Source organism: Taeniopygia guttata, chromosome 18 (assembly GCF_048771995.1).
Source record: "Taeniopygia guttata chromosome 18, bTaeGut7.mat, whole genome shotgun sequence".
Taxonomy (NCBI): domain Eukaryota; kingdom Metazoa; phylum Chordata; class Aves; order Passeriformes; family Estrildidae; genus Taeniopygia; species Taeniopygia guttata.
In genome coordinates this window covers 7,211,113-7,238,885 of record NC_133043.1, presented here as the reverse complement: position 1 = coordinate 7,238,885, position 27,773 = coordinate 7,211,113, and the positions used below count along the sequence as shown (strand labels likewise).

At 50.8% G+C, this 27,773-nt stretch overlaps 1 protein-coding gene across 2 annotated transcripts in view; it reads right to left on the bottom strand.

The window, feature by feature from the left end:
* Positions 1-26,269, bottom strand: part of SEPTIN9 (septin 9) — a 126,130-nt gene extending 99,861 nt beyond the window's left edge. The window contains exons 1-3 of one of the 2 annotated variants that reach the window (XM_030287064.4): positions 26,250-26,269; positions 25,878-26,104; positions 6,686-6,742 (exon numbers count right to left, since the gene is read on the bottom strand). In XM_030287064.4, coding sequence (XP_030142924.4) covers positions 6,686-6,742; positions 25,878-26,104; positions 26,250-26,254 — 289 coding nt within the window. In that variant the 5' untranslated portion in view covers positions 26,255-26,269. The remainder of the gene's footprint in view (positions 1-6,685; positions 6,743-25,877; positions 26,105-26,249) is intronic. The other variant, XM_072936890.1, reaches the window with a different exon arrangement.
* Between the last annotated feature and the right edge of the window lie 1,504 nt (positions 26,270-27,773).

Genomic DNA, 27,773 nt, shown 5'->3' with positions numbered 1-27,773 from the left:
TGAACCCAAACTATGCTTAATGCAATTGAACTTGAAATGCACAAAACCTCCAGGTAGCTGCTCTCATTCAGACCTGAAGCACTCATGCAAATTTTAATGGATTCACTTTAAAGGTGCAGTCGTGCGTTTCTGAAGCAGTGCTCACAAAGCACTAAAAGGTAAATAATGGGGTGCCTGTGACTGAGAGAGGGGTACCCCGTGCTGGTGATATCAACATGGGGGTTTGCTCCCTTCAGAGGTGTGTTTCCAGTGACTCTCATGGTCCAGGGCTGGGAATTCTCAATTTTTCCTAGTTTTTGAGAAGGGACACGTGTCCAGGCAGGGTTTGTCCCCAGGGAGCCCGAGGGGATGGTGGGGACACTGTGGCAGGAGGGCTGCACAGCTGGGCGACCCTCTGCTGCCTCACACAAAGGGGAACAGAGGCTGCCCCAAGAAATTCCTATGACCTCATCTAAGGACACATCCAGAGCCACCAGGCTGCAGCCACAGGCTCCAGTTAACCCCTCAGCTGCTCCACCACAGCAAAAGGCACCTTGGTGCAGAATCACAGCAGAATAAGAATAAAAAATCAAACACAGAATCACAGCAGAATAAAAAACCCCAGGGGTTCATTGAGTCAAACCATTAGCTGTGTTCACCCCCAAACCACACCCACACGACTTCTGAACATTTTCAGGGATGGTAATTCCACATTTCCTTGGGCAGCCTCTTCCAATGCCAGACCACCCTCCCAGTGAGGAAATTTTTCCTGATATCTAATCTAAAGCACCCCTGGTGCAGCTTGAGGAGGTTTCACCACACACCAAGGAGATGCTGGCAGCACAGAGCACACTGTGCGTCCCGGAGTGCTGCACTCCCACCTGGATCCCAGTGTCAGTGTTCAGGAACACACAGAATCACAGGATGTGATTCCATGCAGGTGCTTTTATTGACAGCTCTGGGAATCAGGGGTACAAACCCAAATCTGACTCCGACACGGCTTTCGAGCTGAAAGTATTTTATACTCTATCGTTATATAACTTACACATTAATTATTAAACTTACATTGTTCTATTGTATACATTGACATGAGTTTATAGTGATCTTTCTTAGGTCCATGACCACAGTTTCACACGATTATTCTTTCTGATTAAACAGTAATTAAATTTAATTACTAAACAGTCGTCACATCTAACAATTATATAAATTATCATGTACTAGCTACATAGTACAGTACTATTTGTCCATGTGCTAAAGGTATTTATCTTTCCAAGGCCTACTAAGCTTATTTTTCCTGTTAACCCTAAATCTCATTATTTTAAAACCCTTTTACTGTCACCAGGACGCCAGCAGGAAGCTCCAGACAGATGCAGGACGAGCTGAAGGGCTGGACCGAGGCTCGCAGGAGGTTGCCAAGCTCAGTTTGCCACACTGACACATGGAGGGCTGTGCTGCGAGTGGCAGTGCCCACGTCTGAGCTGCAGAGCTGTGACAGTTGTGACAGCACTCCCCTGAGGACAAACCCCTCACACCTAATGGTTTGTGCAGCACTCTGGATTTGCTTATGTAACAGCCATCAAGCACGCTCCAGCGGGGAGCCCCCGGCTCCGGACATCCCTTTGGTTTATCTCTGCTCTGCTTAACCCACAGCCCCACAGAAAGCACTTTCTACACTTGTCCTCTCACAGACTGCAGGCACAGAGAGAGGAGATGGTCCTCAGGGCAAGGTACCAAGTCAAGGGATGGAAACAGCAAGAACTGTTGACATAACCATGGGAATCCAGAGCTTCCCTCTGGCTGCCCTGGCAGGCCTGGGACCCTGGCAGGGGTCAGGAACCCCCCTGGACAGAGCCCCCAGAGACACTGTCTGTGATCTCTGTCCATGGAAAAGAGTTTTCAATCTTACAGGGTGAATTACAAGCTCTGAGTGTTTGATATAAGTAATAATTAAGTGTGGCACGGGTGCAAAAGTAAAATTTTAGGATTCTAGATAAGGGGTCCAAAGGGGACAAGATGGAGGAAATTGGGTGTGTCTTGTCCTTTTTCTCCTTCTTCATGCCAGAGACCTCTGGGGTGCCCTGGACAGTGTGGCAGGGCAGTGACAGTGGGCTCAGTGGGGTCCTAGAGCTTCCAGGCTCAAACCACAATCTGCACCTTTGAACCAGCTCACCTCTCCTGCATCCCCAGCCCACATTGCTCCACCCACTGTGGCTTCTGGCCCAGCTACCTGGGCTACCATCAACATGATGGGTGAACGAGGGGCTTGAGCTGGTGCAAACAACATCTGGATGGGAGTCCCTCCCCCTTCTACCCAGGAGAAGCATTTAGACAGTACAAAACAAGCTGCTCCAGCAAAGGTCCCAGTGAGTGCCCCTTTCTAACAAACCCAGAGAGCTGGCCTTGACTTCCTGCCTCTCCAAATTATGCCCTGCACTTCCAAAAAGCACCGGGACAAGCTGTGGCTGATCCTCAGCCAGCTGCTGACGAGGCAGAAGCGGGGCTGTGCTCTCTCTTTTTGGGTGGAAAAGCCCTGCCTGCCCTGGCCCTGGCAGGCTGCCCCTGCTCCATGCAGTGTCACAGCCACACAAAGGCTGTGAAACAGGAAAGCTGAGGCACCTGCTCCCCTCCCACCCCTTTGGGACCTCTCCTGAACAAAGCACCTGAGGCACAAACAGCACTGGGCCAGAGCAGTGCTGGAAGGCATCGTCCCCCCTGCCTTCACCTACACGGGGAAAATATGCTGGTTTAGCTAAATCACTAATCTGCCTTTTCATGGACCCTTTCCTTGTGTTACCCTTGCCAGGGAAGTTCCTTCCTCTTTAGCAAAAACTGAGTTGTAGGCTGGAAACAAATCAAAGTAGAGCACAGCTGGCTGCCCGAGAGGAACACGATCTCTGTTCCTTCCACTCCAACTGCTCCGGGCTCTTTTTTGGCTGAGTTGTGAACACACCACTGCTCCACACAGCAAATGTCAGCAAATATTTCTCTGCTTCCAATTCATCAGGTACAGTTGTAGGAAATTGAGGTGGGAGTAAGTTCCCTGACATGCCATTCCCAACTGGTGCACTCCGCACTGGAGGGGTGGGACAGCAGCCAGAGGGACCTGGGCAGGCTGGGTGGGCCCATGGGACCCTCAGGATGCTCAGCAGGGCCAAGGGCAGTGTTCTGAACATGGGTCAGGGCAATCCCAAGCACAGGCTGGGCAGAGAAGGGATCAAGACTATTCCTTGGGGGGTTGGGGTGTTGGTTGATGAGTCCATAAAACCCAGCAAGGTGCACTGCTGGCCCAGAAAGCCAAACGTGTCCTGGGCTGCAGTGCGAGGATTGTGAGCAGCAGGTCAAGGAGGAGATTCTGCCCCTCTGTTCCACCCTCCTGAGATCCCTTCCTGCAGAGCTGCCTCCAGCTCTGGGGCCATCAGCACAAGAAGGGTGTGAAGAGCAGGAGAGAGGCCAGAGATGCACCAAGGGCTGGAGCCCCTCTGCTCTGGAGAGAGATGGGGGTTGTTGCCCTGATTTTTAAAAGTGTTTAAGTTTTCTTTTATAGTTCTTTTGAAAGTTTTAAAGTTCTCATAAAACTTCTTCAGCCTTCTGATAATGGTTCCATATTTCTACTGGAGTTTCTCACACACTGTTCATGTAAATAATGGTTGTTTTACATTTTTCTTTGTGAGAAGAGAGAATTGATGGACTGTTAGTTTCACCAGTGGGGTTGGAGAGGTGGCAATTTCATCCTCCAACCCACTGTCACTTTTGGAATTCTATATATTACGAGGTCAGAAATAAAATTTGCTCTTTTTCTCTCTTGAACTCACCAAGCTTCTGTGTACTCGTTTCATACCCAATAGCAACAGGGGGGTGACCTGGAGAAGGCTCCAAGGAGATATCAGAGCCCCTTCCAGTGCTTGAAGGGGCTCCAGGAGAGCTGGAGAGGGACTTGAATCCCACCCCAGGGGCTTACCTGGCACTGCCCTGCAGGTTTAAACCACAGCAGCCCCACAGCCCCACAGCCCTGGGGCTGAGCGCTGTTGGATGCCAGCACCACACCACCACTCCCAGAGGGGCAAGGGAATCTGAGTGGCACATAAACATTCCAAAAGAGGTCATCATCATCTCTGCAGGTTCCTACCCTCACTGCACACCCCAAGGCAGCATGTGGATGCCTGTGGAGCTCTCTGCATCCCAGGAGTTGGTGGCTGTGGAAATGCACGTCACCCCTTCCTTTGTTTAGGGTGGCAAAGAGCCCAAAGCAACCAAATCCCTTCTGCAACGCTTCACTTGCAACCACTGCTCAGTCATCCCAACCCCAATTTAACTTTTACAGGAATAAAAGCTTCTGGGTGCAAGGCCAGATGTGCAGAGGGGAAAATTTGGACCTGAAACAAGGGGAAATTGAGCTGCAGTTATATGGAGCCATAAATATTTACTGCAAAGTAAACTGAAGGACTGAACTGTTCATTTGATTTTTTTTAACTTGGAAAAAAAGAAAAATTAAAATTTACAAGGTCTCTCACCAGAAAAGTGGAAAAGTATATAATTAGAGTCTAAGGAAAACAAGCTTGAACAAATGTGCTGTGTCTGTCAATGTGGATTCCCTACAGCCCATCTCCCTTTGGAGCTGCACCAATTCCCCCTTCTGTCCTGTCTGCACACGAGAGCAGGCGGTGCCAGGGCTGAGCAGCAGCTTTGTTTGTGCACATGCACAAGATAAACACCCACTGCAGCTCCCAGCTGCCAGCTCTGTGCTGGTGGCTGGGTTTTGAAGCCTCAGCTCCAAAATGCAGCTCAGTCCTCCTGGCCTCTTGCTGTCATGAGGCTTTAACCCCCCCACAACACCACGACTCCCCAATAATCATCACTCAGTGCATTTTTGCTGCCACTTTGACATCAGTTTGGGGTGCTCTGACCATCATTCCATCCTCCCACTGACGATGGTGATGGTGCAAGGCCGTGGAGCTCCAGATGCCAGCGGCAGGGCAGTGTCACAGCAATGTCACAGCAATGTCACAGCGTGCCACCCTCTCCTGTGCCATAAAGAGCTGTCCTGTGCTCAGCAGGGCCAGGCAGGCAGTGTCCCAGCTCCCAGGGTGTTCAAGTGCACGTTCAAGCAGCCATCCCTGACTAATCCCCGTCCCACATGTGCTGGTGGCTGCTTCCAGCAAAGCACTGAAGCCACTGCTCCAGGAAGGCACCCCCAGGGTGGCTTTCTGCTGCCACCCACGCCGAGGGAAAAGCTGGGAAAAGCTGTTTTGATAAGTCCATCTGGGATTTGAGGCAGGATGTGAAGGCTGAGAGGATGCATTGAAGCAGCAAATCGAGCCTGGAGGGAGCAACTGAGTGGCAGAGAGACCACGGGGACAGGAGAGGATGAAAGCTGAACTAAGTGTGGTCAGAGCAGGGTGCTGAAGAGGTGAGTGGGGTTGGGGGGACAGGGAGCAGAGAAAACGAGGCAGCAACGGCAAGGGGAGGTCATCCAGGCTGGAATTAGATGGTCTTTAAGGTCCCTTCCAACCCAAAGCATTGTAGGATTCTCACAGGCATTGTAGGATTCTCCCTTCCAACCCAAAGCGTTGTAGGATTCTCACAGAAGCTTTCAGGTTCTCTGCTGCTCCATTTTCCCCACGTACAAAATAGAAACACCAATAGCTATTAAAGGGAAAAACCAAATGTGACAAGAATTATCTCTGTCCATCCTGTTGAAATTTGCAGGTAGGACTGTAATTACCACAGGACTGTGTGGTAGCAGAGAAGGAAACACGAAGGGACATTTCAGTGGCAACAAAGCACCTGCTAACAAAGAATAATGTCTGGGATGCAGAAAGCACCTGGATATGGAGACACACTGCTTCCCACAGGGGTCTGAACCAGGGAGCAGCACAGGCTCCTCAGAGGGGCTGATACAGCCAGCAAAAAGGGCTACCAGAAAGAAAAGCCCAAATCTGGGCTGCCTCAGCTTCCCTTGGAGTATTTGAGGTGAAAACAGTGACATTTTTCACTTGCAGACAACCAGCAGGGACAGTCCCTGGGCAGCCCCAGCACAAACAAACAGAGCACACAGCCTCAGGTACTCCCAAGCACTGGGAATTCCGCTTTCCTGAGGCTGGGAAACACCTTCTGCAAGAAAAACAAACCCTCCCACCTGCTTCCTTCTGAACCAGAAGCAGCTTCCAAAACATTAAGCTGCAATTAGGGCTGCACATTTAGCCACAAGCACTTATAATCCATAAATCTGCACATCCAATAAAAAATAATAGCTAAGGAGAGTCCAAAAGAGCTACTAATGACTGAAGTGGATTCCAACCACAGGCCAGTCCTGCTTTCTGTTGCCCTGTGTTGAATTGGGTTGGAGCTTGGTAATTATTGTCTCTGGACCCATTATACAGTAAGGAATATTTTATATTCTCTCTCTTTTCATAGTTTGTTGGGCTTTTAAAAATATGTTTAAATATATATATATATATATATATATATACACACAGCTCACTCTGTTTTTTCCATGTACTGCTTTCTTCCCCAGCATAGAGAGCTCTGCACTGATCAGCAGCAAGATTTGCCTTTCAAACCATGGCAGAACATGTGATTTGTGAGTGTCACCTCCTGCATTCCCTCTATTTTTCCTGGGGTTTTTTTTTGTTGTTGTTGTTGTTTTTGGTTTGGTTTGGTTTAAACTGGATGAGGAGGTTCAAAAGAGAGGAATTCCCACACTTACTTGGGCTTGTCTGGTCGCTGAGCCTCCGAAGTCTCCCGCTGGAGGTCCGGGTGATTCCTAAAGCAAGAAGAAGGTTGGAATGAGGAGCCCATGAGGAGGGAATATGGGGTGTGGAGTTACCTCCCTGCTATCCCTCTGTGTCTGGCAAGGCACAGCTCTGTCAGGAATCTGCTTTGTACAATCATCTCTCAGATCTAGGGAGAATTACATGTCATTTTAACCAAAAAACACCTCAGGAGAGATCTCCACCTTTCCCAGAAGATGTCAAAAATGGTGATTCAAACACAGCAAACCCACAAATGTATTTAGGGTTTCCAGAAACGCCAGAGGGACTCCAGAAATCATCACGTGGGACATCCATGTTCACCTCTTGCTCCAGGATATTTTATCCTAGATGGAAGTGCAGCACTTCCTGAGGCAGATTTCCTTGCTGGGAGAGGAGAGCACAGGAATTTAAGGATTTGCACGAGAGCTGCACTCACAGAGACTCCTCTCTGGATGGATTGCACCCACATGCTGGGGACACATCACGGGTGAGCCCTGCTGTGGGGACAGAGCAGTGGAACAGGGGATGCACCTCCCCTTCCACACCCATTCCAGAGTCCTCAGGAATTCCCCGGTGCCTGCCTGCCTCCCAGACTCCAGGCAAGCCATGGCACCTGCTGACTACAGCAACATTTCTAATCCATCAGCAGCTTGTTTATTGCTCTGCCATCCCAGCTGCCTATTTGTAAAACAATGATTGCCACAGCAATCCCTTCCCACTCAGCAAGGACCTGAATTCTCCTCAAAATCCCCAAAATTCCCATTTAAAACACAGCCATATGAAACTGTACATGGATTTGTGCCTCAGTTTCTGGTTTTTTACTTCCATAAAAGTGGTAAATGCAGTAAATGCAGTGAAGCACCTCAGGTGGGATGCTGTATCCTGGAATCCCCCAAAATATCCTGATTTCCTGGGAAGGACATTCCCAGAAGGTCTGGTGGCTCCCCAGGCCCTGCTGGAGGAGCAGGATGGTGTCCAGCTCCAGGACAGCATCCATCACCTCGGGCACCAGAAGCTGGAGCTGCCAAGCCACAGGAGCTCCTCAGCTCATTCCAAACCCTGCCTCAGCTCACAAAAACCTTGGGCCAGGGTTTCTACCTGCAAACAGGTAAGAAACTCCCAGGATTTGAGGGTGGTGATATCATTCAACTCTATTACTTAAATTATCTTCTCGCCATCTACCAGATCTGTTGGACAAGAAGCAAAGGGATTAAAACAGCATCAATTTAAAATGCAGGACAGCTCTAAACTGTGATGTGTAAGGGAGTCACAGCCTTACAAATCTTGTCAGCTAGAAGAGTGCATCATACAAGGAAAAAATACATTAAAAATAAATAGATACATATAGAAAAAAGGCAGGAAAACTTTCATACCAGTAAGGCTTGGGATAGAGGGAGGGAAGGGAAAAGAGCTGCCTGGCAGCTGGACATGGAAAAAGCATTTCATGCTCAGAACCCTGTGCTTGTATGCATATATTTATATAATATATATATATATATGCACGTGTGTGTTTGCTCTGTCCCTTTCCTTTTCTAACATAAAAAGCCTCTGTGCCTACAACGTGATGTGGTTGAACCACAGGGCTGGTCCTGGGAAAGAGAGACACAGGGAGAAGCCACGGGCAGCACCACCCGGAGCCATCCCTCTCCTCAGAAAGAGCCCTTCCCTGCCCCAGAGAGCCAAAACCAGAGCCAGGACTGTCCATCCCCCACATGAACACCCAGCCTCTCTGCCCAAGAGTTTCACCTGCACTGCAACAGGGCAGATTGGTGCTACACCCATCAGCCAGCCTCACTTCCCATCACTGACAGCAGGGCAAGGGCTGAAGCTTCTGGAACTTGTGCATTTTAAATTTTGAACATATTTTTGCAATTAAACCCAGTCCCTGCATCTTTTCCTTAATTCTTTTCTCCTCTCTGAATGCCTACTGCTTTTTTGGATGCTAGCAAAGAATGAAAAGCCCCATTTCCTCTGCTGAGCAGATTTTTAAACAGCATTTCTTGAGCCAGCTGCAAGAGCATCCGCGCAGAGACACACCACCTCTGAGTTCCCCGTGTGCAGGCAAGGTGCAGCGTTCAAACCCAGCTTTTAGAATCGCTGAACAACCAGAGAAAAGCATCCCTGATGGGTGGCAGGCTGAGGAATGCAGATCTGCAGCCATGCTGAGCTGCTTAAAGCAGCCTTTCATGTTCAAAGCCTTCCTTCAGTCTGCGGCGGGGCAGGACGGAAGCTGAACGAGGAGCTCACAAGCTTGGATGGGATCACATCTAGGAAATAAGCTTTATTCCCTTCAGCAGTGGAAAAACACACACAGGACTTGGAGCATCCAGCACAGCCATGGGAGCATCCATGCCTGGCTGAGCCTGTGGCTTTTATCCTTTCTGAGGGTTTGTTGGTGTGCCCAGGTTTTCTCTGGGGAGCTGGAATTACCCTTCTCACCCTTTTCTCAACAAGCTGAGTTGATTTGCTGATTAGGAGGAGGTTTTTCTGACAGCTGTTGCTTCACTGCCTGTTAACAATATTAAAAATACATAATAATGCTGATCATCTCTTCTAGACAAAGGGAAAATAAGGAGCAAACACGAAATTCATCCAGGCAGGCCAATACTTTAACAGAAAAGCTGGAGAGAGGAGGGAGAGCTGCAGAGTCTGAGCCAAGTTTGCTATCTGTGATGCCCCATTGCCCCTCCACTGAGGGAGGATCCAGACACAGTCCTGGAAAGCAGATAAACAGCAGGGAAAGCTGGCAGCCTGGCAAAAAAATAAAATAAATAACGAGAAAGCAACAGCTAAAAATATGCTGCTGTGAGCACAGTGCCAAGGAGCCGGCGGAGGGGGCAGGAGCAGAGAGCATCAGCTGCTGGGCCTGTTCTGGGGTTCCCTGTGTTTATAGCCAGGGAGCAGCAGTTTGAGCCCCACGTTTGAGCTGTGAATTGAAAATTAAACATTTCCACCGCAGACACAGCGGCTGTGAGCCTTCCCCAGCGCCGTGCAATCGCCCTCAAGCCACGCTGGAAATGCACGGCAGCACACCGGACTGAGAACCACGGTGCAATGTGCTTTATTTAGCTGAAATTGGGAATTCTGCCCCTCGTTCCCATCGGGGGGAATTCAGAACAGAAGAGCCCAACAGTTTAAAATCAGTCAGGCCAAGAGTGGCTCGCTCAACCCCGTGGATGTGCCTCAGCAGGACAAAACCCAGCTCAGCCCCGCCTTGGCTCACTCACTGAGAACTTTTTTTTCACATTTTATAATCAATGACTAATTCCCTCCAGATCCAGGGGCTCCAGCAGAAAGGCAGCAGCACCCCAAACCCCTGGGCTTCTCTGGGGTCTCCTTCACAACTGACAAAGCTCAGAATGGCCCCTGTGATTGTCTCAGTGCCAGGCTCACATTTAAATTGCTCCCTCCAGACAATATCGGATCAGGTTTTCTACTGCTTGATGCTTCTTGCAGCTGCTGATGTAACACAGCGGATGTAAAGCATCCCAGTTTTGAAATGGAAGCACCTTCTGGGTGCTCACCCTGCTGCAGGGGATGGAATCCAGATTGTCTGGAGAAATCTCCAGTGGGACTTTCCTAGCTGAGTTGGCTGAATCTGGACCTAGAGCTAACCAGGGATCCGCCAGAGATGTTCATCTCCAACAAAGCCAATGAGAGCTGCAGAGCTCTCGTGCTGACACAGGACATCACCTTTGGAGGCAGAACCTGCACGTGGAGGCGTCACTGGAGACCAGCTGGGGACACAGGGGCTCAGGGGACTGCAAGGGAGGGACATCTGTGTGCAGACTGGCAACAGAAGAAAAATCTCTGTTGCTCCAAGTCCAGTGAACCACACAATTACAGCTTCTCTTCCATTAGCTTGAAATCCACTTGCAACATTAACCTCAAAAGGAATACTGTTAAAAAAAAAATAAAACAAAAAAAAATAGGGGAAAAAAATTCATGTTCATTTCCAATACTAATCAGAAACATGCACTGAAGAATAAAAGACACTTTTCCAGATTCTATGTAACAGAAACTCTTTACAAAGGAGCTGAGCACAGATAGGAAAAAAAAAAAAAAAAAAAACCAAAAAACCCCAAAAACTTCAACCCTAGTACATGGTTTCATTCTGGATCAAATATCTCTGGCAGCAAACTGAGCTTTCACCAGGATGGAGAGATGCTGGTAGGGTGGAGGGATGCTGCTGGGATGGAGGGAGGGATGTTGGAGGGATGGAGGGAGGGAAGTTGGAGGATTGAGGAGGGATGCTGCTGGGATGGAGGAGGGATGTTGGAGGGATGCACTGACTGCAGACTCAGGAGTGCCCCACTACCTTCTCCAACACAGCCTAGATGCACCAACAAGCTGTGTCCAGGTCAAAGGCTGAGCACAGACAGCCTAAAACACCACCAATTTCCCTCCCATGGGAGCTGGAGTCACACAACCCTGCTCATCAGCACATGGAGCCATGAGTTCACACTTAAAAAGAACCCAGCCCGAGGCTGGAGCTCAAATCCTCCTCAAGGAAACCACAGGAGAATTGGCATTAGCAAGATGCATCTATTCCTACCACAACACTCTACTTTAGCAGGTGCCAAAAGCATTCCAACACTAAAAAAAAGTTCCAAAAGTTTGTGCTGATGCTAAGAGGCAGCAAGACTCAAGCCTCAATTTTTGCAGGGTTAGAAAGGCTTCCCCAAGGCCAGCAGTGGTCTGGCCACAGCAAAGAGCTCTTGGGTAGAAGGACCAGTCCTGCACATGGTGGTGGAGGGTGACAAGGGACACAGCACTTTAACCTTGGCTCAAGTGTGGGCTTTGATTCAAATTGTTAACTCAAATTAAACTGCAGTAATTCTCAGGAAATCAATAGCTGCATCCATAAAGCTTAGAGGCCAGAAAATTGCCTTGGCTGACCCACAAACCCCACAGCACACACTTCTGTCTGGTCAGCGTGGATTCAAGCTCGTGCTTGAAATAAATCTTGGCTTTTTGGAGACGTTCAGTTTCAGTGAAGACTAAAACATTGGAGTGACTTCAAGTGCTTTGGCAAGTTGTTCAAGAGCTAAAATGGCCTTCAAACAATACAGAGACTCCTTCTTCTCCCCATGAGTTTATCCTGAGGTGAGTAAGCTCAGTCCTCAGATATTCACTTCATAGAAATAACAAGATCATTTCACCACCCCTTGTGATCATCTGTTCTTTACTGACCACAAATTCCTCACAGCTGATACTCATTCAGAGATACACTGGACAATCATGAAAGCACTAAAAAAAAAATTAGCACAAGCAGTTTTTCATACAAAAAAAAAAGTGTGTTAGTCATCATCTATGATTCTTCTGGTTGGAGTGTTCCAGTAATGCGGGCAGCGGCGAAGGTGCCACGTCACCACAGCAGATGACTTGTGCAGAGGAATAGTCACACCACCAATATCCACACAAACTGGAAAGGAACTGCAAAAACAGGCCTTCTGTATGTGTTGTCAGCTCTGCTGGCTTAGGGGATTCTTTTTAGCAGCAGGAGGCAAGGGAAAAGGGTTTATTGGGAATAAAAACTGCTCTTGTGAAGCTCTGCAGGTTGGGGATGGACCTGACAACCACTGTCAAGTCTAAAATCCCTCCAAGTTCACTGTAGAGCCTAACTAGATTTCCAGAAACATCTTGTCCCTCTAAATTCTCTGTCTTCATCATGCTCCTCACTCCTCACAGTGCTTATCTGCCAAAATCCAAGAGAGAGAAGCAGGACCCAAGAACTGGAAGTCATTTTCACTGAATGAGGGAGTTTTGAGCTGGTAAATTCATGGCAAGAGCAGCTTAGACCTGGTCCCATGTGCAGAACCTGCAGCATCCCAGCAGAGGTGGGAAGGAAGGAAGGCATCTGAACCCATCCAAGCTGCAGCCTTGCTCAAAGAAGGAAATAACTCTCACTTTAATAATCAAACTCTTACATTAACCAGCTGCCACAAGAGCTCCAGCAAGCCAGAAACGTGTTAGTTAATTAACATTAATAACACAAGTGTCCCCAGGAGCCTGAGTGGACAAGGGATAAGGCTCAGCACTCAGAGCACTATGGAAACAAAGGAAAAGTAAATAATCAGTGCTCATCCTTCGCCCTCCAAAACCCCCCAACATCCACAGCTTCAGCCTCGTGAGTGCACCTCACTCCCTCAGGTTTATCTGGCAATGGCCATGGAGAAAACCACAGGCAGATTTGAAGGAGGGGAAAGGGATTTTAAAAGCCCAGTGTGATATTTCCATATGGATCAAATACTCCTGAGCTCTGCTCCCCACTCCCCCAGGCCTGCAATGCTCTGCCTGTGACACAGGAGAAGTCCTGGTCAAACCTCCCAGCCCAGCATCTGCCCCTCTGCTCTGCTCCAGCACTCTGTGCAGTTCTAGCACACGAAGCAGCAACGTGGTACTTCAGATTAAAAACAAAATAGAATTAAAAAGTCATCCTTACTTAGAGCTTAAATCAATTTCTCGCCATCTTCTTCTAACCTCAATGCAATCAATTTTTTTTTTCTCAGCCCCAGTGACCCCTCACAGCTTCCCTGCTTGCTTCATACACACACAGAACTCCCAAAATTGTGTTTCAGAGAGTCCCCCTGGCAACAAACACTGCTGGATTTATCCTGGGAGCCCTGCAAGCCTGGGGCTGCCATCGGGATGGAATACAGACCCCTTCTGTTGGCCAGGCTCTGCAAGGCAAATGTTGATTTTTCCCAGAGAGGGGTGGGACATACAAAGGAGAAGAGCCCAGAACAAAGAGGCAGCAGCTCAGTGGCTGAAGGGCAGCAGATGACAAAGGGCAGGGGTTAAGGGCTCTCCTGAGCTGGGGTGACCCACAGGGTCCTTGTCAGGACACCCAGAGCAGACTTTGGAACACCCAGCCCCAGTGAGCACCTCCCCATGAGAGCTCCAGGACAAACAGAGCAGCCTGTGGGTTTCAGAGCAATGTCTGACTCTGCAGATGCTGCAAAGGGAAAAGCTCAGCCTGGGATTTTCCTTAGGTGCAAGTCTCAGTCTCACTCCAGACTTGGACAAGTCCTCTTCATTCCTGCCCCACGAGAGATGCTCCACTGCTGCAGCCAGGCAGCACCTGGGTGAAGGAACCAGGCACAGGAGCAGCCAAGGGCCCATGGTCACTAAATCCCTTCCTAGCCAGAAGCTCAGATGAATATTCAGGGTCAGGATCCACTGTCTGGCCACTCAACCAAAAACAGGCTACCTTGGAAGAGTACCAAGATCAAGCAGGCAATGGCCACTTTTCCCTCCACACAGATAAATACATTCTAAATATGCTGCAGGCTGCAAACACTGCCAGAGCCCTTCCACCTGAGCAGCCCCAGTGCAGCAGCAGCCTGAACACACACTCAGCACCACACAGCTCACACAGTGATGCCCCTGGGGTGCTCTGATGCTGCACAGAATTGCCTCAAAGTCAGGAAGCCCAAGCTCTGAGCTGTGGTTCAGCAGCTCCCTGCACAGCCCTACACAAAAACACTGAGCTCAGAATGGCAGTTTCTCCTTTGGGACATCATAAATGTACATTTCTCTTTGACCCCAAGCCCAGTCACGTCTTGATTCTCTGCTCCTATGAGCTGATGATGCCCTGGGCAGATGCTGAGGTGGGAGGACCAGCTCAGCCATGGGGCAAAGCCAGCTGCAAGCAGAGGAGTCAGAGCTGCTCAGCCACCATCAGGACTCCAACATGACTCCCTGCACGTAATTTTCCTCCTCCACATACTCTTCCCTGCCTGCAAAATGAGGTGTCAAACACTTCCCCTGGTCAGAGGAGCTGCAGGGATATATTATTTAATGTTTTTACATTTTAGCTGTACTTTGAAGAATGACTCAGACACTATCTATAGAGTCCTGAGATAATGTCCGCTGTCCTTAAACAGGAGAGAAGGGAAATTACAATTTGAAACTACAATGAAGCCTTGGCCTCATACAATTGAGGGTTTTCTCCTAATAATTCTACCTCAGAAGTAGCCAAGGCAACCCAGTTTCATAAACTAATAACATTCTTTGGTGTTTTTCCTTGTATCTTACAATTATATTTAATAGTGGCCGCAGCAGGGAAGTTGGAACAGAACTTCAGCCAAACTTAGGACATATTTGAGTGCCTAATGCTGCAGATCAGCTTTCACTGGAGCTTGCAGAAGTGCCTTTACAAACTTCAGTAGAATTCCATCTGGACCTTACAAGATGACCCTCAAGCCACTCATGTAGCTGGTTTTGGGACCATGGTTGGTCTTTCTGACTTGGAGATGGAAGAGAGAGCTCTGTGAGGGGCCAGTCACTCCAAGATTAAATTTCTTGTGTGCTCCCCTTCTGCCCCCAGAGTCTCTCTATAAACCATTTCAAGGGTTTAATGAAGGACCAGGTTTTCACAGGTGCCCATGGCCCATGCTGGGCCCCAGAATCCATCAGAGATACCCAGCACAGAAGCAGTAATCTCATTTAAAAACAAGATGTGGAATCAATACATAAGTGCCAATATCCTGTTGAGTTGTCCTTTAAAATCTTTGTAAGGGACAAGGGGCAGGCACTGATCTTTTATCTCTGGTGACCAGTGAGAGGACTCAAGGAAACAGCAGAAAGCTGTGACAGGAGAGGCTTAGGTTGGATATTAGGAAAAGATTTTTCATCCAGAGGGTGGTGGGGCACAAACAGGCTCCCCAGGGCAGTGGTCATGGCCTCAACCCAGCCAGAGCTCAAAGAAGAGTTTGGGCAATGCTCTCAGGCACAGGGTGGGACTTTGGGGCTGTCCTGTGCAGGACCAGGAGTTGGACTTGATGAACCCTGTGTGTCCCATCTCCGAATATTTTTTGATTCTATGAAGAAAATAATTCTAGACTCAGCGCCTCCCTTTCTGTCAAGCCATGCTCTCCAACAGCCAGCTCCAGAGCAGAGCAGCAGGAAAATTAGGAATGGGTTCATTTAAATAAAGCCCAGATATAAAAACCACCTCCTGATGCTACTCCATTATTACACACGCCCCTCTCCAGGTACCAAGAGGTCCCAATGGAATTCCTTCTTCTAATGGGCTTCTCCAGCTGCCAGCAAGGGAACAGCCCAGCCCTGGCAAAAGGCAGAGTGAAATCACTCCTGGCACAGGTGAAAACCATTCCAAGTCATGCAGCAGTGCCTGCAGCCTCTGAGGAAGCCTTTCTAGAGAGAAAGAGGCTCACACAGGAGGCACAAAGCCTATTCTGTGGCTCTGGTGAAAGGCAGCATTGTCCATGGAACGTGGCGCGCTCGGTGTAACGGAGCTGCCAGTGGAGCCCTGGGTCCCATCCAGAGCCCCCCCGAGTCACTCCCCCAACAACCCAGATGTTCAGCCTCCACTGTGCAAATCCTTGCCACAAAAAAGGCACTTGCTGCTACTCCTGGGTGACCCAAACCCCGGTGCACTGACCCTGGCACTGCCCAGCCCCTGCACTGTGCCAAGCGGGGATTCCAGCGGGGTGAGATGCCTTGAGAAGGCCGACCTGGAGCAGAGCCAGACAGAGCTAAAGAATAAATTAGGGATTTATCCAAAGGATCTCCTCCATGGATCCACCTTGGGCAGCACCAGAGCCCAGCCAGGGCTGCACCCAAAATGAACCAAAATGGTCCCAAAATGCACGAGCGCTCCCGGGGGCTCTCCCTGGGATCAGTTCTGCTCCATTGGCACCTTGGAGTTCATTGTCCCATTCCAGGTCTAGCCCAGGCAGTCCCATCCTGCTTGTTTTTCTCTCTCCAGCCCACGGTGTTTGTGCTCCTGGGCTGAGATTTGGATCATTTGTCCTTGGTGCCCAGCTGGAGCAGGAATTGTTTTGTCTCCCTGCTCTGTGCAGAGAGCTCAGCATCCCCTCATGTGAAGCCCAGACCCACACACTAAAGCAGCACAGAATCTGAAAAATACAAAAGCTAAAACCATCCAGCTTCTGTACCTGCACAGGACACCCCAAGGGTCCCACCATGTGCCCGAGAGCATTGTCCAAATGCTCCTTGAGCTCAGACAGGCTCAGTGCTGTGACCACCTCCTTGAGGAGCCTGTCCCAGTGCTCAGCCACCCTCTGGGTGAAAAACTTTTCCTCATATCCAACCTAAACCTGCCCTGACCCAGCTCCAGCCATTTCCTTGAGTGCTGTCACTTGTCACCAGAGTGAAGAGATCAGCACCTGCCCCTGTGCCGCTCCTCATGAGGATGTTCATAGCCACGTCCTGCCCCGAGCAGGGCTGGAGCTCCTGCAGGCTGTGTGCACAGGGCAGATCTGCTGTGGCTCCCTGAGCCCCTTGCAAGGTGCCACCTGCCACCTGTGTGTGTTTGCTCGGGGAGAAGCACAAACAAACCCACCCTGGCACCCCGTGCTCCCCCCGAAATTCAAACAAGGGCAGCTCCAGATGGGAAGCAGGAGAGCGTGAGCAGCCCTGGGGAGAGCAGGGCCTGTTTGGGCAGCCCCAGGCAGCACAGAGGAGGGGGTGAGGAGGGAGGAGGAAAGCCACAGCTCCTGGATACCTGGGGACATCTCTGCCAGCACAGACCTGGCCAGGCTGAGGGCTCCCACCAGTCAGGGTGGGTGACACTTGCTCTTCCTCAGTCTTTCCTGCAGGTAAAACAGAGCCTGCAGCCTCCTTAGCTCCCTGAACAGCCCCCTGCCACCTCCCTGGGCTGTCCCCTGCAAGTCCCTTGTCCTTTCCCACCCACTGACCCACGCTGCTGTGTACACCTGACCTGTGGGAAGCACTTCTCAGCCCTGTGTGCCCCCAGGAGCAGCCTGCCCATCCCTTGGAGGGGTTCAGGACACAGAAATCCTGCTACAGGGCTAGGAACGAGGACACTGATTATTTTTAGCCAGGACTAAGGTGGGGGTTTGCTCCTGTCTCAGCAGGAGCTGTGTGACTATGCCCTGCACCAATCTTCCAGATCCTTCTCCTGTGTTACAACCTCTGCCAACAGGAGCCCAAAAACCAGCCACCAAGGAAGAGGTGCAGCCCATAGAAGGGTTCAGTGCAAAACCCTGCAATAATCAGCACCCAGCACATTGCCATGGGAGCCTTTTCTGCCTCATCTCCATTCCCACATTTCTATTCAGGGTCCAAAGGAGATGAAAGGCTCAGGAAGATTTGAGTATGAATCCACACATGTTATGAAACATCTTTTTACTATTTCCTCTCCATCACAGCTCAAGCACTGGGCTCTTGCTTTTTCCCACGATGAGCTCTAAAAACAAAGCCAAACACACAAAACACAGCCACAGACACCCTCCTCCCCTCTCCCCTCCACATGCACTTTAAAAGAGATATATTTAAACTCCTGCTGCATGATGATGATTTCCTGGAGAGTGGCTGGTCCATGAAGGACCATGCATAGCAGAGGAGGCTCTGAAACCTCCCCAGATGGATCAAGCTGAGCTCATCCTTCCCCAGATTAACTCATTGCTCCCAGCACTGACTGCAGGATCAGCTGTCAGACCATTGCCCATCACTGAGGAGAGGTTTAGCTGACAAAAACCCACCACGGGAAATAATTCACAGCCTCTTGCTCCAGCTGCCAAGCAGGATGAGGAGACCACCCAAGGCACGACATCCCCGACAAGCCACAGCACCGAGAGCCTTCCCCAGCTCTCAGATGTGGGGCTCCACAACTGGGGCATCTCACTTGTCAGAACAGCAATTTTGGGAAAGTGTTCACAGATGCAGATGGAGATTAATGTCAAAGGGTAATTAGCTGCAGTAATGGCAGTCCTTCAGGTTGGGTCTGAGCTGTTCAGGAGATAACAGCTTGGAGAGTCATAGCTCACCTGATTAAAAAAAACCCAAAAAATCAATAAATTAAAAAACAAGCACTTGAAACCCTGTGGTGTTGTGGTTCTGAGACAGTTTGGGCACAACTCAAAGTCACATTTCTGAGCATTATCACCAGTTTTATAAAACACGCTCTAAAACACGTGAGGGCAGGACACCAGAGGGGAAAAAGCCCCGCATGAGGCAGAGTGGGCTGCAAGAACACATGACAAAGGACTGGATTTAAGGATTTCATCGTTTTTCTAGCAACTGACCTCAGATAAGGACACTGCAGCACATGTGACTTTTATCACTAGAGCACTGAAATCAGTGAGCTTGAAAACCTTCCCCAAAGCAAAGAGGACGAGGAGAATTAAGCTTGGACCGGTGGCATCATCAACTGCAATGCTTCAAATTAAATTCCATGCTGGCAGAGAATTATGTTTCATCCTTGTCCCTCCTGATTAAAACGTACCTAGATTTTGGTTTTAAGTTTGAGAGTTAATTGAAAGTCGTCTTAGGAGAATGATGGAAGCTGAAAATGCAGTGAGAAAAGGGTGACCTCTACTCAAAGACTTTTCCAGGGTGCTGGTGGTTGAGTCCCCCATCTCAACCTGGCCAGGCTGAGGGCTCCCACCAGCCAGGTGAGTGACACTTGCTCTTCCTCAGCCTTTCCTGCAGGTAAAACAGAGCCTGCAGCCTCCTTAGCTCCCTGAACAGCCCCCTGCCACCTCCCTGGGCTGTCCCCTGCGAGTCCCTTGTCCTGACTTGTCCAGGATCTGTTCTCCTCAGCAGCTCCTCTCTGTACATGCCCAGGCACTCCCAGCTCAGCACTGAGTCACCCCACAGGGCTGAGGGCATCTCATCCTGCTTCCTTTGTTTATTCTCTCCATGCCACAAAGCTGTAGGCAATCCCCATGCCCCTGGATAACAGCAGGCCGGAGCAAACGTGTCCCCAGGGGCTGTTCCCGGGATGTTCTGAGACTCCCTGGCATGGCCACCAGGGACGTGACTCTGGAGGAGCTGAGGGAACAAGGCAGTGTCAGGGACCCTGTGTCCCCAGCAGCTGCTCTGGGCTCAGCCCCAGGAGGCCAGGCTCATCCCAAAGGGAGTCACTTTGTCCCTCAGCACATTCTCCCCCAGGAGCTGCAGCCCAAGCTCCACTCTTCCCTCAGTCCCCAGAATAGCAATACTCCCACTCCAGGAAATTATGGATTTTCTTGAGAATTACTGTGACCTTTTTAATTTCCATTCTGCCTTTAGCTGTCTCCTCCCCTACACTCCTTCTCTAAACAAATCTTGAAGCTGTACAAAGTGTTTCCTGTAAATAATACTCATCTGGCATGGACAAAGGGAAGAAAAAAACCCCTTTTGCTGCTAGTTCCAACTTGCAATCATCCCTCCAGTTTAACTTCCATCTGTTTGACCAGGGAGCAATGAAACAGCAGAGTGCTTGAGGGAAATGGAGGGGACAGTGACACGCTCTGGCCATCAGATTTTAACCTGAAATGAGAAGTTCAGGTCATGGAAATGACTGATATTGTGCTTCAGAGTGTGCAGGGCAGTGATCAATGTTGAAACTCAGGCAAGAGCTTCCCAAGGAGCCCCTTCCTGCCCAGCACAGTCAGCTGTTCTCACGAGTGTCACAGCACTGGACAAAACCTTTCCTTTCCCAGCCTCTGGTGGATCCCCCATGGATGCCATCCCCATGAGAGGCTCACTGAGCAGTGACACAGCAGGAAAGCAGCTTCCCAGGCAGCTGTGACCCCCCCTCTGCAACCCAAACCTCGAGAGGGTACCTGGGGCTGTCCTTGTCACCAGCCAGTCACTGTGGGAACGGGCTGAGTCCCCAGTGGCTGTGCTGCCCCTCCCAGCACACCCCTCCCTGTGTGATTCCATGGGCAGCCAGGGCTGCACAAGCAGAGCTGCTTCTCCTGAGGATGCCAGGGGACCTCCCTGGTGTGGCTGTGACACCCCAAGGGACAGGTGTCCCCTGCAGGTCACCTCTGCCTGCTTTTTGTCAGCTCCCTGGCCTCAGCCATCTGTCCCATCTGAGGGTTAAATCCTCACAAATCACTGCAATACAAATCCCTCTCCCCTTCCACAGAGGTTTCCTTGGATTTGGATCACACCTGGTGCAGCCAACCCCAAGACACCCCTGGTCTAAGAGGCACAGGCAAAGCGCCCCATGTGCTGTCAGTGCTGCTTTTTGGGATGTGCCTGCAGCATCTCCCCCCTGCCTGGGCCACCACCTCTCCCTGCTCAGCCCAGGGGGTCCCAGGAAGAGGATGGGTGTTTTGGAGAAGCAGAAATCACCCCACCGGGCCCCACAGGACCTCTCATTGTGTTCTGCAAACGTCTGCGTGTTGTGGTTTGTTATTTATCTTTCTCCACAGGCTGGATTTCCTTGCTTCTCCAAACTGTTTTCTAACAGATGTGGGAATGTTTTTCTTACCTGGAGCAAAGCTCTACCCCTGCCCACACACGCCACCAAGCCTGGAAAGAGCAGAACACCCAACCAAACCCTTCACACCGCTGCTGTGGCCACCCCAGCACAGCACAGTGCTGCCACAGGAGGGTTTTTCACAGCAGGGTCCATCAGTCATCAGGAGCCATCAGAAACATGTGATGGCACATTGCATTTACATCTGTGGCAATCCATTCTGTCAGCAAGGGAGTAAAATGAAACAATTGTGCCTTTTGATTGGACTTCTCACGCTCCCACCTCGGGTTTTGCAGCAAGGAAGGGCTGAGGAAAGTTGGCCAGGATTGATGCCAAGTGCCATCAACAGTTCTTGATAGCTGCTAAGCCACAGAACCCTCTGTGAGGCCCTGAAGAACAGTCTGTCCAGGGATCAAGGTGCTTTCATCCAACAGAGGCTACAACCATCTGTAACACTCAAGAAAATTACAGGATTCACTACACAAGAGAGGAGAGGTGTGTTAGAAATCAAATTCTCTGAGGAATATGACCTTTTCTTTTTAAAAGCAGTCAGAAGAATGGTTCATTGTTTTAGGCACTAACTACACAGTCCAGACCTGGGCAGTGCTGCCTTTTGGCAGTGTTGGTTTGGGAGCAGCACTGCACTATTCTTATGGGAATATAAGAAATAATATGGCCTCTTCCTCTGCCACCCAGCACACACCAGCCACGGAGAAATTCAGGGATGTGGGGTGGGAAGGACATGCCTGCTTTGCCCTGGATCCCCCAGCACTCTGGACAAAGATAGGTGCTCTCTCTGAGCATCTCTGAGTGTTGTTACAGCTCAAACAACAATCCCTGGGCAGCAGCCTGTGGGAACATCAAAATCACTGTCCTACACGTGAGCAGCAATGGGGAGTGGCAGAGAGGGAACAGCACTGTGATGGATCAAGTGGTTAAAAACAGTAAATAAATTAAGGGAGTTGGGGATAAAAACCCATCAGAGAAATGTGTGAATGTTGAGAACGCCAGCAGTGAGCTGCTCCTTGCTGGTTCAGAAATGTGAAAGATGAGTATGGACAGGTTGGAGATGTGTTTGTCCAAAAAAGAGCAAGGGTTTGCTATGCAGGAACAGCATTTTGTTTGTTATGGGGCTTAAAGCAAGGATGCACAGCATCAGCTCCAGGGACAGCCAGGAGGGGACCCTGGCACAGCACAAACCAACAATCAGAGGACAGAGCTGTTTCCCAGAGCTTCCAGCTGAGGTGGGATCACAGAATGGCTCAGGTTGAAATGGACCTTAAAGATGATTTCATTGCAATCCCTGCCACAGGACACCTTCCCCAAGAGCCCCATCCAGCCTGGCTTCAGCATTTCCAGGGATGAGACAGCCACAAATTCTCTGGACAGCACCAGCAAATCCAATCTGATTTATAGTCTCTTTCCCATGTTTTATAGGGAATCATTTCACCAGGCACAATATGGGAAAATCCTCCTTCACTGATGGAATCACAGCTCCTGCTGCTCTTCCTGTATTTTTTCCTACAGCTTTAGCTCATATATGAAGAGTTATTTCTCCCTGGGTGCCTAAGCAATAAATTAGGAGTCTGCAGTTCAGGTAAGGGTGGGTGACACATAACCACCACAAATAATTCTGGTGGTACTGAAATTCTGGTGATCCATATTTTAGTGAGTGCCAGCATCTCACGTAAACCTGAAACTGAAACCATCCTTGGCCAGAACCATTCACACCATCCTTGAAAATACCTAAAACTTGTAGTGTAATTTATCACAAATCCTGTCTATTGCTTCTTTGGCGATGCAATTGGGCTTGAGTAATGGAAAGTGAGAATCAAAAAATCATTAAAAAGTAGTATTCCAGGGCAAGTTTGCCTTCAGCAACTGAAATAACAGACATCCCCAAGGCACACATGTAAGAGCTGGCTTCAGTAGAAGTCATTGCTGTGTAAAATCCCTGTTTCATGCTCTCCCCTCCTCCTGCTGCTGCTGCCAGGAGTTCCAGGAACAAAAGCAGTGCCAGGGTGAGCCACACGTGCCCGTGGTTATGGCACAAAGGTCTCACTGAGCCTCTCTGCTCCTAAGAGGTGAGACACGCCAAGGTAAACTCTTCATCCCGACCCACCTACCTGGTGTGTGCTCAGAAGTCACAGCAGATGGGTTGGGATTGCCCTTGAAGTGCTTTAGGGAAGGTAAATCTTGCCTGGGGCAAGGGACAGCCCCACAACAGGAGAGCACTGCTGTGCCCACGGTGGAGGATGGAGCTGGAGGCTCAGCCCTGGGAAGTCAGACAAGGTTCAGGGGGACCCAGACCCCAAAAGAGATCCCAAGTATGTCAGAGAGGGACAAATCATGCCAGACGTGATGAGAATCCAGCCTCAAAAGGTGTTTAGATGTTCATTTTTTATTTTGCCATCATTTTCAGGAGCATCTCAACCAGGCACTGCATTTCCAGCCTGCCAGAGGCTGTCAGCATCAGCTCTTGCAGCTGAGAAGTCACTTTGTCACATCCCCAGCCAGACAGCAGAGCCCAGAGGCCCTGCAGCACTCTGCACATCTAGGTCTTGGAGAAGCAATCTGGATTCCCAGGGAAATTGCCCAGAGCAGGTGCCCGTGGTTGTGCCCTGATTTATGAACACACCAGCTGTGCCACCGAGGGTTTGGGCACCAACCAGAGACACATCAGGGCCTTTGCAGTGCCCCAGCTCCACCCCAAACAAGCAAAGCAGCTAAGGACCCTTGGCCTCAGCTGCAAGGAGTCACAACAGCAGGTCACAGAGCTGGCAGCATTTCTGTGCAGGCACACAGTTTGTGTCACTGGGGTTGGGGATGTGTGTGGCACAGTTTGTGTCACTGGGCTGTGTGTGGCACACAGTTTGTGTCCCTGGGCTGTGTGTGGCACACAGTTTGTGTCCCTGGGCTGTGTGTGGCACAGTTTGTGTCACTGGGGCTGTGTGTGGCACACAGTTTGTGTCACTGGCACTGGGGTTGTGTGTGGCACACAGTTTGTGTCACTGGGCTGTGTGTGGCACACAGTTTGTGTCACTGGGCTGTGTGTGGCACAGTTTGTGTCCCTGGGGCTGTGTGTGGCACAGTTTGTGTCACTGGGCTGTGTGTGGCACAGTTTGTGTCCCTGGCAGTGGGGCTGTGGCCCAGCCCCATCCCCAGATGTTCCAGCTGTGAAAAGCAGGTGAGCAGCACTGGCAGCAATGAGCCAGGGAGTGCCCAGGGGTGCTGAGCAGCCACCCAAGGGAGCAGAGGGCACACGGGGCAGTGCAGGGACATCAGGGTGTAAAAGGGTGGGGAAAGAACAAGAAGGGTGATGCTTGCAGCCCTCTGAAGTGGTGTGGTGCTGCTCTGTATGGGTTGAAGCCTCCTGGAACTGTGTGGTGACACTCTGTGTACTGTGGCCATCTCAACTGTGACATTTCTGTATGACAGGGAGTTGTATCCAGACCTCTCCTTGCACTGCTCCTCCATGCTCCAACCACCTCAGGAGGCCACAACAAATAACAGGTTTCCCTACACACAACACACAACCATTAATACCCAATTTAATCCATTACAAGGTGCTAATCATCACACTCAGACTGTCTCAGATTCCCAGCACACAAGCCCTAATGAAACCTCCGGGCAGCCCATTTAGCAACGCTAATGAGAGAAGAAAAATGTGCAAGAGAGAAAGGTTGCTAATTAATTTCAACCATAGACAGGCAGCAGCATCAGAGAGTGAATTTTCTGGATGAAGCCAAACCTCCAGCTCCTGTGTCTCATGAGCTCGGGCAGAGCCCTGTGGCAATGATGTGGCTCAAGTGACTGGCAGCTGCCACCAGCAATGCTTGAGGGGTGGCCAGACCCGTGGCTTGGGGTATTAGGAGGACGCTGGTGTGATGACACCACGTCCCCACAGTGGCCAGGCAAAGCCAGGGCAGAACTTGGCTGGCAGAGCAGCCACAGGCTGGTGCCTGGAGCAGAGCAGAAATCAGCTGCAGAGCAAAGTCCAGCAGCTGGAGGAGCTGCCAGAGGCACCTGAGCTTCACAAGGTGAGCAGGGCACCTCTTAGAGGAGACTTGAGTGCACCAGGCACCTCCTGGGGCAGGATTTCACGGGGAATTCAGAGCAAGGACACCAGGCATGACTGCACACTGAGTTAGCCGGGGAGGAAGGAGCAGAGGGCACAATGCCCTCACCTCACAGGGCAAGCCTGGCAAAGCCAGCAGGGAGAGAAGGGAGAACAGAATCACCCAGCATGAAGGGATCCCATCTCTTACAGCCCGTTTGGAAATGCCCAGGGAAGCCAGTGTCACACACACACACACCTCAGCCCTGTTCCCAGGGCAGCCAGTGTCACACACACACCACAGTCCTGTTCCCAGGACAGCCAGTGTCACACAAACACACACACACCACAGTCCTGTTCCCAGGACAGCCAGTGTCACACAAACACACACACACACACACACACACACACACACACACACACACACACACACACACACACACACACCCCACAGTCCTGTTCTCAGGACAGCCAGTGTCACACACACACCACAGCCCTGCTCCCAGGACAGCCAGTGTCACACACACACCACAGTCCTGTTCTCAGGGCAGCCAGTGTCACACACACCCCACGGTCCTGCTCCCATGTCACGCTGCCACTCGGCCATGGATGTCACCCCGTGCTGGCACAGGCACCTTCCCATAACCGAGCCCGTTCCCCCAGTGCCGGGCTCTGCCTGGAACAAGCCTCCCCGTGCCTTTGCTTTGCTTTTTAAGCTTTTTAAGCCTTTTCCACTTGTTCACACCCAGCGGAGCAGGCAGGAGCTGTTCCGGAGCGCTCCCAGCCAGGACGGACCGCGCACGTCGTACCTGGGCGGGGGTTTAACCTTTTCCTTTTCCCATCACAAACACAAAGGGAAAGGCGAGAGGAGAGGGAGGCTCACCTGAATACGAGGATTTCTTCATGCCGTCGCTCCGGGCGGGGACATGGGAGCAGGGGCGAGGCCGGGCGGGGTGCGCGGGGCCGGGGGTGCCGCGATCCTTTTGTAGGCGGCGGCGGGGAGGGGACGCGCTCGGTGCCACCGCATCCGTGCGTGGCTGCGGCCGAGGGGCAGCTCCCGCCGAGCTCAGCACACACCTCGGCCACCGCTCAGGGCTGTTCCGAGTCTCCCTGCAGGGGAAAAGCGGGGCTCAGCCTCCCCCGAGGTTGCACCTTACCCCCGCGGCACGCAGAGCATCCCCGGGGCTCCTCCCCGCCCTGCAAATCCGCGCAGCGAAGGGAAGGGATGGAATTTCACGCCCCCAACCCGGCGCACCCCATGGCTTTGATTCAGCCTTTGGTTGCTGGAGCAGCTCAGGTCAGCGCTGCTCTCCCGGCTCCGGTTCAAAGTGCATTAGTGACCCATGAAAACGCCTCTTTCCTCTCCAAACCAGCTCGTCCTGGGCTCATTCAAGGCTGCGGAGAGAGCAAAATGTTTGTACAGGCTCGCACCTCACTCACTCGCTGCTGCGGGGCGGGCAGAGAGGCACGGACCCCAGAAACAGCCCCCAAACTTTGCCCCAGGTGTGGGGAAAAGGATTTTACTGCTCCTCGTGTGCCAGGAGGGAGGGAGAACGTGCTCGGGATCTCTCCCCTGCGAGAGGCAGGTTGGGCAATTAATTACACATATGCAATCAGCCGGGGGCATTGCAAACACAGACAGGAAGAAAGTTATAGCTGCTCTTAATTTGCTCTAAGGGCACAGGGAAGTGAGCACAGAGAGACTGAACTGCTGGAGGAAGGGCCAGGCTGCTCCCTGGAAAGGTTTTCCCAGCCCCTCCGGTGGGTCACCCACACACAGAGGTGCAGAGCACAAGTGCTGTTCACCTGAGAGAATTCCACCAGCTCTAAGGAAGGCACGGATCCCACAGGAAGGGTTTCTGCTTGGTTTCAGACTCTTCCAGAGTACGGAAAAATTTTCTGTTCCCAGCCCTAAAGCTGGTGTTGCACGGGGACAGAGAAAGGCAGTAGATGAGCTGGATTAAGAAGATATGGTCCTATCAGGATTTCTTACCATTTCTCAGCCATAGATTATCTCTTCTGTAACAGATCTGAGAAAAAGGATTGTCTGAGTCTCTCTCCAGCTTTAGTGCAAAACTGGAAGAGCTGGCTGAAGTCACTGGGGGATTCAATGCTAAGCAGCCAGACTTTGCACTGGAACAGCTCAGGAGCACTCCACATTCCCAGGAATGCAGGACACAACTCCAGTGCTGGGGTCTGCAGGGGGGAGATGTTTGCAAAAACTTCCATCCAAACAAAACTTCCATCAAAATAAAACCTCTTGAAAACCACCGAAGGTTTGTTGCTTAACCAAGCACACCTTTAAGGCAATAGTAATGATATATTACCCTTTCCACAGGTGCTTTTGAAATCATTAGTCACAAGTCATGGGGGAAGAACAATAGTGCAACTTGCCCCACCTTGTGCACCAAAGTAAGGGCAAAGCCAGGAGCAGAACCCACTCCTGGTCACTGATCCCACTGTTCTGCTCCTGCCTGCCCCTCTCTGAGGGGCACGGCTGTTTGCCACTCAGCACTCACCGGGACACACCTTCCAGGAGTTCAAAAGGCAGCTTTCCCTTCTTGGATATGGGGATATGTGCATGTGTGCCTGTTTAGTGTGCAATTACATGTGTGCAATTCAGTGTCCAGCCCTGTATTAGTGTGATTACACTTGCACAAGGTGTCTGTGCCACTGTCCCAGGGCTGCTGTGGTGGGAGCAGCTTGTTCAGAGTCGTGGCTGTTTGATCAGCTCCACTGCACAAACATAAACAGCAAATTGTGGGGCAGGCGTCCTACT